Source organism: Mustela putorius, unplaced genomic scaffold (assembly GCF_011764305.1).
Source record: "Mustela putorius furo isolate JIRA1106 unplaced genomic scaffold, ASM1176430v1.1 tig00000487_pilon_pilon_pilon, whole genome shotgun sequence".
In the NCBI taxonomy this organism is placed as follows: Eukaryota; Metazoa; Chordata; class Mammalia; order Carnivora; family Mustelidae; genus Mustela; species Mustela putorius.
Window position 1 is genome coordinate 1,589,345 of NW_025421399.1, and position 17,009 is coordinate 1,606,353.

Sequence of the window (17,009 nt, forward strand, 5' to 3'; positions counted from 1 at the left end):
GCTACAGAGGAATCTGGGTCCATTTTTCTCAAGATGGGAGAAATCTATCATGTTTGAAAATGATCCAACAGAGAGAGATAAATGTAATATAGGGGAAAAATGGATAATCACAGGAGCAGAGACCTAGAGAAAGTGAAGTGTATGGGACCCAATGCACGAAGAGTTGGTTTTTGATCGGAACAGGGTCTTTCCTTTAATGAAAGAGGAGGAAAGGCAGAAAGTACTTATGGGCTGGCAAACTTAGTGGGGAGAGGAAGTTCTCATTTGTTTCAGAGGCAGAGGCAGAGGCAGATTCTTCATTGCCTTCTCAATGAAGAATCAGCCAAAATCATAAATTGGATGTGGTAGGGGAGGAATTGTCGAGGATTAAGGAAATGAGAAAGCACGACAGTCATTTGGAGTGTACGCGAGTACACTTGTCAGGGACAAGTAATAGGTTCTCTGCAGTGTTGTGCACCCATGTGGACATGAATTTAAAGTGGTACCAGTCATCAGTAATCACATTTGATTCACAAGCACCAGAAATGAGTAGTTCGGTAAATGTAGTGGCCCTCAACAATTGTTAACTGAATAAATAAATAAATGAGTGGAGTGTTACATAAAACGTTTGGACAGGGAAGGAGGAAGGAAAATAAAGAACGAATGTGTATCTGTCGTCTTACAACCTACCTAAAGATAAAACACAATTATTTGAAAACAAAGCCATATTTCAACAAATACAAACATATGAAGTTTTCAACTTAAAGTTGTTAATTCTGAAAGAAATGCAGGGTAATCACATACTTAAGATAGGATGAAGTTAATTTGGAAAAGCATTCCTAAAGTTAACTTCCAGATCAGAGTTTACACTGATCTGTACACTAGGTACAAGTGTTAACAGAAAGCAGAGGTAAAATAGAGAAAACTAATAGACATTAATAAGGAAGACGGGTAATATGGGCTCTGTTGCATATAGTCTTGAAGAAATGGAAACAGACCTGGAATTTGGAAGCAGCGATAATAATTATATAGTGTAAGGAGTAACCTCTTCATGTTAAGCACTAACAGGTAACTTAGTTGACAATAGCTGCTATTTATCTGATCCCTGCCTTGTGTCCACACAGTGTTTGTTAGGTTTTTTTTTTTTTACATATTTATGATTTCTAATATTCACAAACAGTCCACAGAATTGCATATTATTTATTTATAATCAAAATTCCTTTTTACAGATGAGGGAATTGAGACCCAGCATTTCAGTCATTTCCCAAAAATATCACAGAAAGGAGCTGAGGTAGGATTAACCCAAGTCTCTGATTCCAAAGGCCATAGTCAATGGCACTTTATTTAAAGATTTTATTTATTTGACAGGCAGAGAGCACAAGTAGGCAGAGAGGCGGGCAGAGAGAGAGAGAGAGAGAGAGAGAGGGAGGGAGGGAAGCAGGCTCCCTGCTGGGCAGAGAGACCCAGGACACTGGGATCAAGTGGGAAGGCAGAGGCCTTAACCCACTGAGCCACCCAGGTGCCCCAATGGCACTTTATTTAATTGTGTATTCCTGCCATTTCCCTTGTGCTTAGCTTAGAGGCCTTCCCGGGATAAATGCTGAGCAGAAAGAATGACTCCAAAATGTAGATTAGACAACCTGCCTTCTTACTTAATTCAAAGGGACGCCTGGGTGGCTCAGTGGGTTGAGCCTCTGCCTTGGGTCTCAGGGTCCTGGAATCCAGCCGCGCATTGGGCTTTCTGCTCAGGGGGGAGCCTGCTTCCCCCCGGCCCCTGACTGCCTCTCTGCCTACTTGTGATCTCTCTCTGTCAAATAAATAAATAAAATCTTAAAAAAAAAAAAATAGACCCCTGGTGTTCTCTACCTCAGTCATTTCCTAACATTCCTCAAATTTTGCAGTAATGTTGTCAGGTTATTTTCTGCTGTCTTTCACCAGTATTAAGACCCAGGTGGTCAGAGAACTTGAGTCTTGTTTAACTTTTGACTTCCCTGAGATGTGCTTTTCTATTTTTTTTTAAGATTTTATTTGTTTATTTTGAGAGAGCGAGGACTCTCTCAAAGCAGGGGGAAGAGGCGGAGGCAGAGAGAGAAGCAGACTCCCCGCTAAGCAAGGAGTCTGATGCAGGACTCAACCCCAGTACCCTGGGATCATGACCCCAGCTGAAGGTAGAGGCTTAACCGGCTGAGCCACCCATGTGCCCGAGATGTGCTTTTCAGTACAGGAGTCACTAGCCACATGTGGAACCTCTGAATCGAGAGCGACAATAAGTGTAAAATCCATACTTGATTTCAAAGACTTGGCTTGAGAAAAGAATGTGTAAGATCTCATCCATATTTTTATATTGATTACACATCGAAAATTTAATGTTTGGATAAACCGGGTTAAATTTATGATTAAAATTACTTTCACCTGTTTTGCCTTTTAACGTGACTACTAGATAATTTTTACTCACATAAGTGCCTCGCGTATTTCTAGTCTCTGGGACAATGCTGTTCCAGGGCCTAGTACAGGGTCCTGCCCCTATTTTATTGCGCGAAATAACCAGTGTTAAGAGACCGAATGAATGGATGGATGAATGAAGAGCTATGGTCTCTGCCTCTTATTAGGAAAATAGAATATGGCATTGTCCTGTAAGTCAGGAGATCGGGGTTCTGGTCCAGGTTTACTGGAAATACTATGCAGCCTTGGACAAGCAGTGCCCCACTCTGGGTGTCAATTTGCCCATCAGGCAGCTAATCCCTGAGGTCTCGAAGTGTATGAGAGTAAGTGGCGGAGAAAGGTGGGGAAGCCTGGTACCACAGGATTTGACTTCTGTTTGGCTCCAGCCTAACACTAGGGCTTCGGCCGACGGGAGGAGGCAGCAAAAATCACAGACTAGAAGCCCCGAGTCCCGCGCCGGGACCGCCGGCTTCCTTGGGCCGACGTCACTGGGGCGCGACGGCGTGGTCCTCCCGTCCCCGAGGCGGCAGCGGTTCAGAAGGTTCCCCCCGGCAAGGGCGAGCGCCGACCTAATGGAAGGTCAAACAATACTCGAGTCTCTCTAATGCTCAGTTTTCAGCAAACCACCTTCTGCCACCCTCCTTCCCACTTCACCCTTACCCGGCACAGGAAGCCAGGGGATACGAGTCCTGCCCCAAGCGTCCAGTGCTGGACCCTAGCGCGGCTGCGCAGGGCACGTGCGCTTCTCCGGAGTCCCGGCGATTGGCTGTGACGTAACTTCCGGCGTGAGCGGCGAAAGCCGGGAGGGCGAGCGAGAGAGCGAGCAGGCAGCAGGCAGCAGGCGGGCGGGCGGACGGCACGGAGGGAGGGAGCGAGCGAGCGAGCAGTGAGTGAGCCAGCGAGGGCGGCCGCGTCCCTAGAACAGCCGAGATTCTTCCCGTCCCTCTGATCCCCTCCCCGGAGCCCACAGCGCCTCCGGTCTCCTGTGGAGCGGACACGGCCCGGCCCGGCCATGGCCTCGTTGCTGAAGGTGGATCAGGAAGTGAAGCTCAAGGTAGCGGCACCGGTCCGGGCCTCCTGACCCCTCGCTTCGATCCCCAAGCAGTCTGACCGGCTTCCCACTCCCCGTGGCGTCTTTGTCTCCCTGGGGACACCAGCTCTGAGCTTCCGCTCAGCTCAGCCCAGCCCCCCACTCCCGGAGATGGCATCGGGGGAGAGGATAATATAGGGTGGCCTTCTGAACCACGTCTGGTGGTGGAGAGCCCCGGTGAGACCTCCGCAGACACGTGGTGGACGCAGCACCTTAGGCCAGTGACAGCTGGAAGTCCCCCAGCTCAGCAACGTTCCCCGCCTCCGGATGCTACTGCTACTCTCTCTGCCCCTACCCTTGGTGTCAGACCTGCTTGGTATCCAAGGCTAGGTCTGGATGGGGGCTTGGCACGTTTGTGAGCTCATATCTCCCCTGTCTACCTGCCTTTTGTTTGCTCTCAAATTCAGACAGCTTCAGACTCAGGGAGGGAGGGTGAGAGGGAAGACAGGTGGCTGCTACTCTCAAGCCCCGCTTCCCTCTCCTGAGATGGAGAAATGGATCCTCAAAAAGATAAAGTATTTGCAGTCTGGGGGCCTCTCAGCTTCTCATTACAATTATAAGGTGAGGGGAAGACAGCTGGATTTGGGTTTTCCCATCCTGCTGGTACCCCTGTTGCCACCTACTGACTTGCTGTTACTGAATTGCTCTCTTTGTTAATTTTAGGTTGATTCTTTCAGGGAGCGGATCACAAGTGAGGTGAGTGCAATAAATAGAAAAATAAGTGTTGGTTGATAGTTCGGAATTTCCCAGAGAAGAGATCTATAGAGAGAGACCTTCCCGCAGTTATTAATTGAAGTGTATTTTCCTTCATCTTCAGGCAGAAGACTTGGTGGCAAATTTTTTTCCAAAGAAGTTGTTAGAACTCGATAGTTTTTTGAAGGTGAGAGAGACCCTTTTCTTTTCTTCAAAACCCTCCCCCCCCTTTTTTTTGGCTCTGGTCTTTCTGTCAAATGGGAGAAATCATGTGTTGCTTCTATTTTGTTTTGTACAGTAAAACACTCTATTTCTTGCCCTTCAAATGAAATACTTCTTTGTTCATTTTGAAAAGACTAATATTGTTTTGGGGGTGGGTGTCTCTCTTTCAGGAACCAATCCTAAACATCCATGACCTAACTCAGATCCACTCAGACATGAATCTCCCAGTCCCTGACCCCATTCTTCTCACCAATAGCCACGATGGACTGGACGGTGTGAGTGTCCTGCGTTTTTCTTTGTATTCTAAAGCAGTAGTTCTCTGTTCTCTACTTCCTAGTCAATTTGAACATGTACAGAGGAAACAGTGGCATTAGGATCTAGGAATGAGGGCTCTTACAGACATGCTGATTCCAGTATACCACTTTTAGACCCTGATTTTCATTTATAGCATGAAGTGTATAACCTGATGCTACTCTGTCCTAGAGTGAGTGCCACATAAGACTGATAGCTGCAGGTTCCCTCCAGTTGTCTGGTCTGTCCCTGTGGCTCTAAGCAAGATTTTTCTCACCTATGTCAGTGTCTTATTTTTCTTTTTCCTTTAAAGATTTTATTTATTTATTTGACAGAGGGAGATACAGTGAGAGAGGGAGTACAAGTGGGGGGAGTGGAAGAGGGAAAAGCAGGCTTCCTGCCAAGCAGAGAGCCCAATGCGGGGCTCGATCCCAGAACCCTAGGATCATGACCTGAGCCGAAGGCAGATGCTTAACAGCTGAGCCCTTCATGTGCCCCTGTGTCAGTGTCTTGAGTATTGTTACAGGATGAGCAGTTTTTATTGTGTATTGGACTGTAGTCCCTGTCTTTGTTAGGTATCTTTAGCACCTAGTGCTTGTCAAGTTACATGACCACGTTTTATAATAACAGTGATAACACTGTATTGTTGTTTGAGTTACTGTCTCATTGATAGAGCTTGCAATTCTGGAAAGCAGAAGCTGTCGTAATCAACTTTGTATCCCCAGCACCTAGTTCTATATCTGGTACATAATAGGTGCTAAGCACATGTTTGTTGATTGAATATTGTGCTTCTTTGTGGAACCAGAAGATGTGTACATATTCCCTTAATGATCCTCACCCTGCATTGACTGGTTCATTTTTCCTGTTGTTTATAGTATCCCCTCCCCCCAAGTGCTTAATATGTCAGTTGAAAGGTTGATCTTCCCAACTAGAGTGTAAGTTGCTTTGTGGCAAGAATCTATCCTTAAAGCCCTGTATGTGCTTAGAAAATTGTGTATAAATTAAAACAACCTGTGGGGCAAAGTTACCCGAAGGGGAACTTGTGATAGGGATATGGGTGTGAAGAGCAGGCTAATTCCTGTCTCTATCCATAGCCCACTTACAAGAAGCGAAGGTTGGATGAGTGTGAAGAGGCCTTCCAAGGTAAGAGCCAGCCCTACCACACCTACTCCCTGGTTTGCAGCCCTGAGCAGGGGGATTGATCTGGCAGTCTCTGATCAGGAAATAAGATCAGACTTGATTTTCCAGAGTTCCCATTCCCACGTTCTCCAAACGTGGTCATAATTTAGCACCCAAAACCTAATGTCCCAGTAAACAGGGAGGGCTTTGCTTAGTGCAGACTGCCAAGGGAGAGAGGTTGGAGGTGGCTGCACATTTCAGGTTTTTCACAGAAGTCCAAGCTCCACATTATTTTCTCTTCAGTAATCATTGGTACATTAAATCTTTAGAGCGTATTTTCATTTCCTGTTATTCAGACTTTTGGCATACTTTAGACACTCATTTGTTAATCCATACATTTTCTTTTTTTGATTCTGTTGGTGGGGTCATGGTTTGTAGGTAGGATTGTGGCAGATAAAAGGCAGAGGTCCTAGCATCTCATGGCTCTGGGGAAGGAGAGAGAAAGGTGGGGGGTGGGGGTGTTAATGTCCTGCCCTCCACCCCAGTCGTTTGACCTTCTTCATGTCCCTGCCAGGAACCAAGGTGTTCGTGATGCCCAATGGGATGCTAAAAAGCAACCAGCAACTAGTGGACATTATTGAGAAAGTGAAACCTGAGATCCGGCTGCTGATTGAGAAATGCAACACGGTGAGGCAGGGGCTAGTGACCTATGGGCTGATCCCAAAAAGCCTGGCTTGAACTATGAAAAGTGTTGGATGTGGGGCAGGAAGTATGGATATGATAGAGGAGTTAGCACATGAAGTATCGTGGCTCCCTTGCTCCCAGCATCTGGTCCTAGTTAGCAGCATGGGCTGTATACTTCATGGCTTTGGCAGAAAAAACAAGGATCCTCATATGTACATATTGGTCCTCTCACCCTTCAGGTCAAAATGTGGGTACAGCTCTTGATTCCCAGGATAGAAGATGGGAACAACTTCGGGGTATCCATTCAGGTAACGTGCTTGCATACAAACTGGAGAGGAAGGTTCAGAAGGCTTACTCTCCTTTTCAACCTGCTTTGTTTGTTTTCCCCTGGTCTGCTCTTTGGATGACATGGAAATGACTTGACCTCAACACCTGAGTTTTTTGTTTTGTTTTGTTTTTTTAGGAGGAGACAGTTGCAGAACTAAGAACTGTTGAGAGTGAAGCTGCATCTTATCTGGACCAGATATCTAGGTAGGACTTCTTGGGCTTGGCCCAGGAATTGGGGGCTGGTGACATGGCAAGCACTGTCCAGGGTCTCATGCAACTTCCTTTTCTACTCTCTCCTTTTAGATATTATATTACAAGAGCCAAATTGGTTTCTAAAATAGCTAAATATCCCCATGTGGTAAGTAAGGGTTTGGGGTCTGAGGGTGGACGTGGAAGGGAAAGGGAGGAGTGGCCATTGCCTGGCAAGAGCTGCCTACGGACAGGCTGGCCTCGAGACTAGGCTTTTCCTCCCTCCTTTCAGGAGGACTATCGTCGCACCGTGACAGAGATTGATGAGAAAGAATATATCAGCCTTCGGCTCATCATATCAGAGCTAAGGAATCAGTATGTAAGTAGCCTTGGTCCCTGCCCTCAGTCACCCTGGCTGTTTGTCCTGGCTCTCATTCTCTTGCCGCTCCCTGGGGTTTGAGATGGAGGATGGAGTGGGATAAAATGAAGAGGGTAAATTCTCATCAGCTGAGTGTTGAGAATTAGAAGCTCATTGAAAGTGTGTGGCTGGGGATCTCCCTTTCTGTCTGGATGGCAGGGAGTGCTGTGCAGTGTAGTTGTGAAGGTGTGGGCAGTGGAGTCAGACAGGCTCGGGTTCAGAGCCAATTCTTCCTGTAATCTGGCCTTGAGCAAGTTGTTGAACCTTAAACTTCAGTTTTTTCATCTGTAAGATGGAACATCATATCTATGGCATGAAGATGGGGTTTTTTGTTTTGTTTTGTTTTTTACAAAGATGGTTTTTAAAAAATGAGTGAAATAGGGGTGCCTGGGTAGTGCAGTTCGTTAAGCATCCAACTCGTGATTTCAGCTCAAGGCTTGATCGTGCATAGTGGGACTGAGCCCTGCATCGGGCTCCACAGTCAGCCCGGAGTCTGCTTGAGGTTCTCTCCCTCTGCCCCTCCCCTCACTCATGTGCATGCGTGCACTCTCTCTTAAATAAATAAATCTTTAAAAATAAATAAATAAATAAATAAATAGAGTAACACGTTGAAAGACCCAGTACCAATTGTTGGTTATGATAGGTGCTCAAGAAATGTTAGTTGTTATTAGACGCCTGGGGCCTGGGAAGCTCCCAGGGACCCCTGGTGTTGGGATCCCTGAGCTGGGGTTCCAGTGAGTGAGATTAGGATTCCGCATATGATTGCTTGGGGCTTTGTGGGGGGTATCTGGTTTCTTTGGGAGGTTGGGGTGGAACAAATTTGATTCCCTGGCCTCTTCTCCCAGGTCACTCTACATGACATGATCCTGAAAAATATCGAGAAGATCAAACGGCCCCGGAGCAGCAATGCAGAGACACTGTACTGAGGCCAGGGCCAGGGCCAGGGGACTCTGTGAGTCTGGCTCAAGACCGACATTGCCTTGGTTTGTTACATGACTATCGTGATGGGGAAACTGGCTGGAAATAGTAATCCCACCTCTCTCTGTTTTTAGTTAGAGTCTAATGAAACTCTCATGTAGTTCTGTGACGTGTTTACCTCTTTTTTCAGGCCTCAGGAACTCTTCTATTTCCTTCCCTAATGCCCCACACCCGACATGTCCTAATTTCTGGAGAAGTCCAGCTTTGTGTGAGCAGGACGTTGGCACAAGAATACTTGTGTTTTCTCTCCCTGCCCTCGCCCTCCTGTGTCTTGAGCTTTGTGTTGTTTTTTTTTTTTCCCCCTTCTGTTGACTAGTTGATTAGAAGCTGAGGGAACTGGAAGGAAAGTGCTAGGTGTTGGGGGGTGCTGTCCAGCTCCTCTCTGATGTCAGGTTAGTGTCTCTTGCCACTGTGTGGGACATTGGATTCTCCCCCCAGTTTCCCTGATGATAACTTAGGGTCTCCCATCTGCATACATCCCACCTTGAACCTGATCATGACAAGAAACACCTTAGGCCTTCTGCCAAGTCCCTAGCTCCTTGAGATGTTTTTATAACTAGGATTTTCACATACATATATGTGTGTGATAGACACATACGTACAGACATGCACGCACATGCCTTCCTACTCCATTATCTGATTTCTCCATCCCATCGTCTGTTGTTTTCCTGTGTCCTGTCACCCCCATCCCATGAATTCTGTCACACACACATCATTCAGAAGCTGATAGTAGTCTTAGTCCTCACCTACCGGGGCCCATCGTTCTGCTATTATATATATATAGCCTCTCGGTGCCCAGAGGCTGATGAATTGGAGGAGAGATGAGAATCAGAGGATTTGGGGGAAGGCCCCTTCCTCTGCGACTCGGGTCTTTTGGGGCGTTACTGCAAAGGCTGGTCCTCTGACTCCTGGGTGCCTCTTCTAGGCCAGTTGTAAATCGGGGTGAGTTGTCTGCAGCTGTGAAGGCCAGATACTGCTGCTTCTGTGGGGCTTTCCTGTGGGACAGATAGTTCTCTTATTTATAGTATTGTGCTTCCAAGGAAAGCAGCACCTGCGTATATGTGTGTGTACGTGCACACACCTGCGTGTATGCATTGTGTGTATGTGAAAATCCGCTGGGCAAGTCAAAACCACAGAAGAGTTGCCTCCTGTTCCTCAAATCTTCCCGAGCTCTCACTTGTTACAGCTTTTCTCCTAACCCTCCACAAAGCCCCACTTTCATTCTGCCGCTACTGGAGGGTCTGTATCTGCGGTCAGCCTGCCAGTGACTCTCTCTGTGTCTGTTTCTGACTTTACTTCTTCCCCTGTCTTCCTCTTGCCTTCAACCCCAACCACATTTCCACCCAGCTGCATCATTTTTACTCCCGGTATGCTATAGAGAAGGAGTCAGGATGCTGTCTTCCCATGAATAGTACTCAGTAACAAACCAATTGCATTTTAGTTGGGCAGTGCCCCTACCTACCCTCCAGATCCCTTCCAGCTAACCCCCCCCCCACCATGTGTTTCTCAGTTTCCCTTTTTGTTTGTTGGATTATTCTGCTGCCCCTTCTCACTCTATCACCCTTGGATCGTAATGTAAAATTCTTTTACCATGTCAAGAAATTATTAAAAATGCAGGTACTTTGACCTCTTTCTAAAGCTGCAGACCCTGTTGCGATGCTCTTGGTGGCTAGGGACATGCCCACACTCAGGTGCGTGCCTGTGGGACCCCCCACCTCCACGTACACCTCCAGCCACCCTATTGGGTGTTTTTATACCAGTTGAGCTGCCTCTTTTCTCTCATAGTGGAAAGGCTGAGGCTTCTGCCTACCAAGAGGCAGGGGTGGGTCCTTCATTTGTGGTCAGTCTGAATTATGTGAAGGTTAGCTCTTCCCAAACCGCTAAGCTGCTTCTGTCTAACCTGCCCAGATGGCAGTGCCTTGCTCCCTCTGCGCGTTGATACCCAGGAACTGCCAGTAGAGGCTGCTCTAGTTCCGTGGCTGGGGGATCACCTGGTTTGAGGCACAGCCTACCGGCTCATTTTCTTGACCTTCGATGAATTCTCCCCACTGAATAGTGTCTTAAATTTCTTGAGGAGATGCCAGGGATTCCTGCTTTGGGTTTTCCAATGACTTGGGAGGGCCGTCTAGGATTCTAGCTGTCTCTGAAATAAAGCTTCCTCAACTTCAACCTTGCAGAGTAGCCTTTTGATACCCAGTGATTCCCTCACTGATTCTCTGCAAAAAGAGATTTAAGGTCTGAAACGGAGGAACATCTGCTGTATTCTGTTTCAGAGCTCAGTAGCAGTAGCTAACAATTTTTGAATGCCTTCCCAGTGTTGGGCTCTGTTAAGTGCTTTATGTGAATGAGCATATTTAATTTTCATGAGTCTGGGGTAGGTGACTTCTCCCTTATGGGTGAAGACAGTGAAATTCATGAGAAGTAACTCCTCTGAGGTCCCACAGCATAGTGATCTGACCGCTGAGCCCGGGTGCTCACCTTTCCTTTCCCTCCGACTAGCTAGAAGAGACCTGATACTTTTACCAAGCAAGGGCTTGGCCTCTGGCAGCCGGCCAAGCACTTACTGCTGAACTGGGCTGTGGGTTGTGGGAATATTGGCAGGTGGTCCTTGCAAGGAGGCAGGGAAATGGATAATTCTGGCGCCTGCCTGCAGCACACGGCACTTAACTGGGCGTCTGAGGTTTGCATTCTCCCTCAGACCTGTTCTGAGTGCAAGGTGGAGTTTAGAGTTAATCCACATGGCCCTCTAGTCTGGTCTGAGTGACAGCAGTCAGGACTCCTGTCGTGCGGCGGCCAGGAGCCCAGGGGCAGGGGAGAGCCTATGCACGTGGAAGGAGTGCCTGGAGCCAAACCACGGAACAGAAAATTGGAACCGAATTATATAAATTAAGGTCAGAAATTTCCTGTCCAGCCCACAGGGTGGAGTTTTCTCCATCCCTATCCATCCTACTGAATATAAGCCCCGATTTGATGTTAGTAACTGGAAGGAGCCGCTGGTAGGACTCTCCTTAGCTCTCCGCATTCACCATGAATCTCAAGGTAGTGCTCGTATTCCTGGCATTGTCCCTCATTACCATCTTTGCCCTGGCCTATGTCTTGCTGACCAGCCAAGGTGGCTCCAGCCAGCCTCCCCGCTGCCCCTCCGTGTCCCCCAGCGCCCAGCCCTGGACACACCCCGGCCAGAGCCAGCTGTTTGCAGACCTGAGCCGAGAGGAGCTGACAGCTGTGACGAGCTTCCTGACCCAGCAGCTAGGGCCAGGCCTGGTGGATGCAGCCCAGGCCCGCCCCTCGGACAACTGCATCTTCTCGGTGGAGCTGCACCTGCCCCCCAAGGCTGCTGCCCTGGCCCACCTGGACAGGGGGAGCCCCCCACCTGCCCGGGAGGCACTGGCCATCGTCTTCTTTGGCGGACAGCCCCAGCCCAACGTGAGTGAGCTGGTGGTGGGGCCGCTGCCACGGCCCTCCTACCTGCGGGATGTGACGGTGGAGCGTCACGGGGGCCCCCTCCCCTACCACCGCCGCCCCATGTTGGGAGCTGAGTTTGCCCAGATGTGGAAGCATCTGAAGGAGGTGGAGCTACCCAAAGCCCCAGGCTTTCTGGCTTCTGTCTTAAACTACAATGGCTCCACTTTGGCACCTCTACATGCCACCCCTAGTGGCTTGCGCTCAGGGGACCGTGCTACCTGGATAGCCCTCTACCATAACATCTCAGGTGTTGGGATTTTCCTTCATCCGGTGGGGCTGGAGCTGCTGCTGGACCACAGGGCCCTGGACCCTGCCCGCTGGGCGGTCCAACGGGTCTTCTACCTTGGGCGCTACTATGCAGACTTGGGACAGTTGGAATGGGAGTTTAAGGCTGGCCGCCTGGAAGTGGTTAGGGTTCCTCTCCCCCTGCCAAATGGGGCTTCATCCTTGAAGTCCAGGACCTCCCCAGGTCCTCTCCCCCCTCTTCAGTTCTCACCCCAGGGCTCCCAGTACAGCGTGCAGGGGAACCTGGTGGCATCCTCCCTCTGGACATTTACCTTTGGTCATGGGGTGTTCAGTGGCATGAGGATTTTTGATATTCGCTTCAAGGGCGAGCGAGTGGCCTACGAAGTCAGTGTCCAGGAGTGTGTATCCGTCTATGGTGCCGATTCACCCAAGACAATGATGACCAGATACTTGGATAGCAGCTATGGACTTGGCCGTCACAGCCGGGGCTTGGTTCGGGGTGTTGACTGCCCCTATCAGTCTACGATGGTGGACATCCACACATTAGTGGGCACAGGGGCAGTCCAGCTGCTCCCAGGGGCTGTGTGTGTGTTCGAGGAGGCACAAGGACTACCCCTTCGGAGGCACCACAATCACCTCGAGAGTCATTTCTATGGTGGTTTGGCTGGCTCGGCCCTTGTAGTCAGGTCTGTGTCCTCTGTAGGCAACTATGACTACATTTGGGACTTTGTACTGCACCCAAATGGGGCGCTGGAAGGGCGGGTTCATGCCACAGGCTATATCAACACGGCTTTCCTGAGTGGGGGTGAGGAGAGCCTCCTCTTCGGAAACCGTGTGGGGGATCGAGTGCTGGGGGCAGTGCACACGCATGCCTTCCACTTCAAGCTGGACCTGGACGTGGCAGGTGAGTGCTCGGGTGAGAACTGAGGCTCGGGGTGGAGCAGAGGGAAGGGAGACCCCCAGATGGAGCCAGAAGCAGCAGAGGGGCAGGCCGGCACAACATACTGTGGTAACAGAGCAGGGGCTGATTGGAGCGTATTCGGCTGCAGTCAGCCTGAAATCCTGGGCGTGCTGGGTATCTGGCCGAAGGTAGAGGGGTGGCCCTACGCAGCCCTGATTACCCAGCCCCTCCGCCTTGCAGGGGTGGTTGTGAAACTTGGCTTGAATGCAATGGCCAGGCCTGGCGGCCTTTGTCTTGATTGCCTCTGCGGCTAGCGAATTTGCCCCAGCAATTGGGGCTGGATTTGGGGCTCTGAGTTTTCTTCCTGATTCTGGGGGACAGTGAAGGAGGGGAAAGCAGGGGCCTGCGCAGAGATAGGAAGCAGCCTAAGGAGGTTTTCAGCGTAAAGGTGGTCCTGGGGCACGGGGGTGGGAGGTGCTAGTGAGGGTTGCTTCACAGGATTTCATAAAACAGGACATAGGATGGTGGCCCCACCGTCCTCCTGGGGAGAGCCATCCTACCCCTGCCAGAACATGTCCTCACCGCCGGACCTCTGGTGACACAGCAGGCATGCAGTAGGCTTGCTGCAAGTGTAGAAAGGGGTTTTTCAAGTGGGGCTCAAAGCAGAGAGAGGACTTCCTGCTCCTGACGGATTTTCGTCAAGAGCAAAATAATGAATTTAATCAAATCACGGGCTATTAGACCCAGAACAAAAAAACAGAAATCTACCAGACCCTCGCCAAGCTGAGGAGGGTGGGGGAGAAGGGGCAAGAAGCGGCTACCCAGGTATCATGCTCTGTAACCATGCATCCTTCTTGTCAGACGGTTTCTTACCCTCTAGACCATAAACACGCAGTTTGGGGTTGGAGGAGAACTAAGAAAATAGAATGACTAAATAAACCTATTACCTAAATTATTCTTTGACATATTTGGAATAGGACTTGGATTTGAAGTTTCTCTTCAGCACTTTTGGCATTAAAGAGCCTTGTCTCAGGCAGTGAAGTTGAGTCACAGGTCCTGGATCCCTGGAGTGTGGAGCTGGAGGGACAGGCAGCAGAAGTGCTGGCCTCAGTAGGGCGCGCTCTGCAGGGTGCTGGGGGCCTTCACCATCATTCCTGTTTAAAGGCATGGACACCCCAAACCTGCAGAGCAACACCAAGTGGGGAAGATGGATGTACATTACAAGTGCAATCGCGTTCTAGGGAACTTCCAGACAATATAAGATCTCAATCTAGTCCCAGAAAAACAAAAACAACAACACATCAAAGTGGTCCCCAGCTTGTGGAGGTGGAAAGCAAAGTTTCAAGAGCTGGGATGAAGATACAGGGTGCTCTGGAGGGAGACTGGGTTTTTCCAGGCAGCTCCTGCAAGACAAATTTCTCTTTCATGGTTCCAAGAATGTAACTAGCCACCTGCGTGTGCTTTTCCACTTGCAGAGCTCAGCCACAGAACAGCTTTTATTATGCCCGCTGTAGAGATGGAGAGAGAAAAGTAAAGAATCAGCCTAATATCTACCGGGTAGACCGGTGCTAACAGAGCTCTGCAGTGATGGATATTCTCCATCTGCCTTGTCTGATGTGTTAGCCACTCGTCCTATGTGGCCAGTGTGACTGAGGAACTTGAATTCTTAAATGGAACTAGCTACTTGTGACTGGTCATAGCCGTATTGAAAGGTGAGGTTCAAAGAGGATGGGCTAGCACTCGAATCCAGGCCTTCTGGCTCCCAGCACGGTGCTCTCTGACGAGCTCTGCCGCCCTTTGTCAGGCCAGCGCAGTGGGCATCGTGGGGGAGGACAAGGGACTCTCTCACCTGGTGTGGAACTCCTCTCCCCCCTCCCCCGGCAGGGCTGAAAAACTGGGTGGTAGCCGAAGATGTGGTGTTTAAGCCTGTGGCAGCCCCTTGGAGTCCAGAGCACCACCTGCAGCGGCCACAGCTCACCCGGCAGGTCCTCGGAAGGGAGGACCTCACAGCTTTTTCCTTGGGAGAGCCCCTTCCCCGCTACCTTTATCTGGCTGGCAACCAGACTAATGCCTGGGGTCACCAGCGCGGGTACCGGATCCAGATCCACAGCCCCCTCGGCCTACACATGCCCCTGGAGAGCGACATGGAGAGGGCCCTCAGCTGGGGGAGGTGAGGAGGGCTCTGGGCACTGGGTGGTAGGGAAGGACGGGTCCTCTTCCCCGATCCCAGCTCTTGAAGACCCCAACTCACTGCCCTTGGTTTACCATTCACCCTTGTGCCTCCCCTCAGCTCCAAGTAGATATGGGATGGGAAATGCTGTCCCACAGAACCTGGCCCAAAGGACTTCGAGGCCGAGAATGGCCCCTGACATTTCCTGATACCACCTTCCTTCAACATTCCTGGTCAGATACCAGCTCGTGGTGACCCGGAGGAAGGAGGAGGAGTCACAGAGCAGCAGCATCTATTACCAGAATGACATCTGGACCCCCACTATGGCCTTTGCTGACTTCATCAACAATGAGACCCTCTTAGGAGAGGTTGGTAGCCCTAGAGGCAGAGGAGAAGGGCAACTGAAGCCTGACGTCTTGGCTGCCCAGCCCCTGACAGTAGGTTGGAGGGAATGGTAGGTTTCCAGTTCTCCGATTCAGGGGCCAATGCAGGTCATCCCTCTTGAGGTGAGATTAGCCCAGGGGACAGTGAACACCCTACGGAGCTTCTCACAAGGTCACCCTGCCAGCTATGTGGACCTGGGGCTGGGTGGAGGTGGAAGTGAGGCGGAGGCTAGAGGTTGGGGATTGTGGCTGAGGAGGGGTGGGTCTCTGGGTTTCGCCTCCCCAAAGTCTCAGCCTCTCCCTCTTCCCGCAGGACCTGGTGGCTTGGGTTACAGCCAGCTTCCTGCATATCCCCCATGCTGAGGATGTCCCCAATACAGTGACTCTAGGAAACAGAGTTGGCTTCTTGCTCCGACCCTATAACTTCTTTGATGAAGATCCCTCCATCTTCTCCCCTGGCAGCGTCTACTTTGAGAAGGGCCAGGATGCTGGGCTCTGCAATGTCAACCCCGTGGCCTGCATCCCCAATCTGGCGGCCTGTGTCCCAGACCTGCCCCCTTTCTTTTACCAGGACTTGTAGCCCCAAGGGTGTAGTGGGACAGGGAGGGGAGTTGCTGAGACATTTGTACCTTTCTCTGTTCCCACTTCCTGCTCCCTTGATTTCTATCCTCTTAACATTCGTTAGGAAAGAGTCTCCCACACTGAACCCCTATGTATCCCTTCCGTTAATTCTTATTTCCAGTTCATCTTGTTTAAACGATGGATGTATACAAATGATATGATTATTAAAAAGTTCAAGCGAAACACCACAAATTCTACCACTCAGAAATAGCTAGTGTTCACATCTGGTGAGCATCAAACCAGACGTTTCTTTATGCATGTGCATTGGAATGGAAGAATAGATAGAATTATGTAAAAATAGATGGTGTGTGTGATTTATAATAAAAGGTACTACAAGATTTTTTTTATTGCTCGTGTTTTTTCTATTTGACTTTGGAAGTATCTAGAATCCCCCGGAGAATATTAAGGACTCTGGCCAAGGAAATTAGCAAGGGAAGAAGAGAGGGCAAGAGGGACAGACCAGGCCAAGGAATGCCGCTTGGGAAGCTGCAGGGCTGGGGGTGGGGGGTTTCCTTGGAAGCAGAACAATAGTTCCAAGTTACAGGAAAGGGAACATCTGGCCCTGGAAGGTGGGGGTTGGAGGAAGAAGCCTGGGCAAGGGGGACAAGGGCTGCTCTGCACAGACCCAGCTCCTTACCGGTGCTGCTTCTCCAGGCTCAACTGGTCAGTTGCATTATTTTTAAACCCCCTCTCCTGCTGCCTCCCCCAGCTCTCCCCAGTTCCAACCCTGACCCAGAGAGCTGAGTCTGATTTGTAGCCTGGAAGACAAAGCCATGTAAGGTCTGTGGAAA

General features: G+C 49.8%; 2 protein-coding genes across 4 annotated transcripts; both read left to right on the forward strand.

Annotated features, from left to right (window-relative positions):
- Positions 1–3,230: 3,230 nt before the first annotated feature.
- On the forward strand, positions 3,231–10,076 carry PSME3 (proteasome activator subunit 3). Of its 2 annotated transcripts, none has more exons than XM_004772640.3 (11): positions 3,231–3,475; positions 4,175–4,207; positions 4,329–4,391; positions 4,597–4,701; positions 5,812–5,860; positions 6,411–6,523; positions 6,760–6,828; positions 6,984–7,051; positions 7,151–7,205; positions 7,329–7,415; positions 8,300–10,076. In XM_004772640.3, exons 1-11 carry the CDS (start codon positions 3,434–3,436, stop codon positions 8,378–8,380), a joined length of 765 nt encoding a protein of 254 aa, XP_004772697.1. In that variant the 5' UTR covers positions 3,231–3,433; the 3' UTR covers positions 8,381–10,076. The 2 variants fall into 2 exon arrangements, with proteins under 2 accessions (XP_004772697.1, XP_004772695.2); XM_004772638.3 differs by lacking the exon at positions 3,231–3,475 and adding an exon at positions 3,930–4,072.
- Positions 10,077–10,216: 140 nt separating this feature from the next.
- AOC2 (amine oxidase copper containing 2) lies at positions 10,217–16,556 on the forward strand. Of its 2 annotated transcripts, XM_004772641.3 has the most exons (4): positions 10,217–13,047; positions 14,929–15,214; positions 15,453–15,582; positions 15,911–16,556. In XM_004772641.3, exons 1-4 carry the CDS (start codon positions 11,460–11,462, stop codon positions 16,175–16,177), a joined length of 2,271 nt encoding a protein of 756 aa, XP_004772698.1. In that variant the 5' UTR covers positions 10,217–11,459; the 3' UTR covers positions 16,178–16,556. The 2 variants fall into 2 exon arrangements, with proteins under 2 accessions (XP_004772698.1, XP_044936667.1); XM_045080732.1 differs by lacking the exon at positions 15,911–16,556 and having other exon boundaries at positions 15,335–15,581.
- Positions 16,557–17,009: the final 453 nt, after the last annotated feature.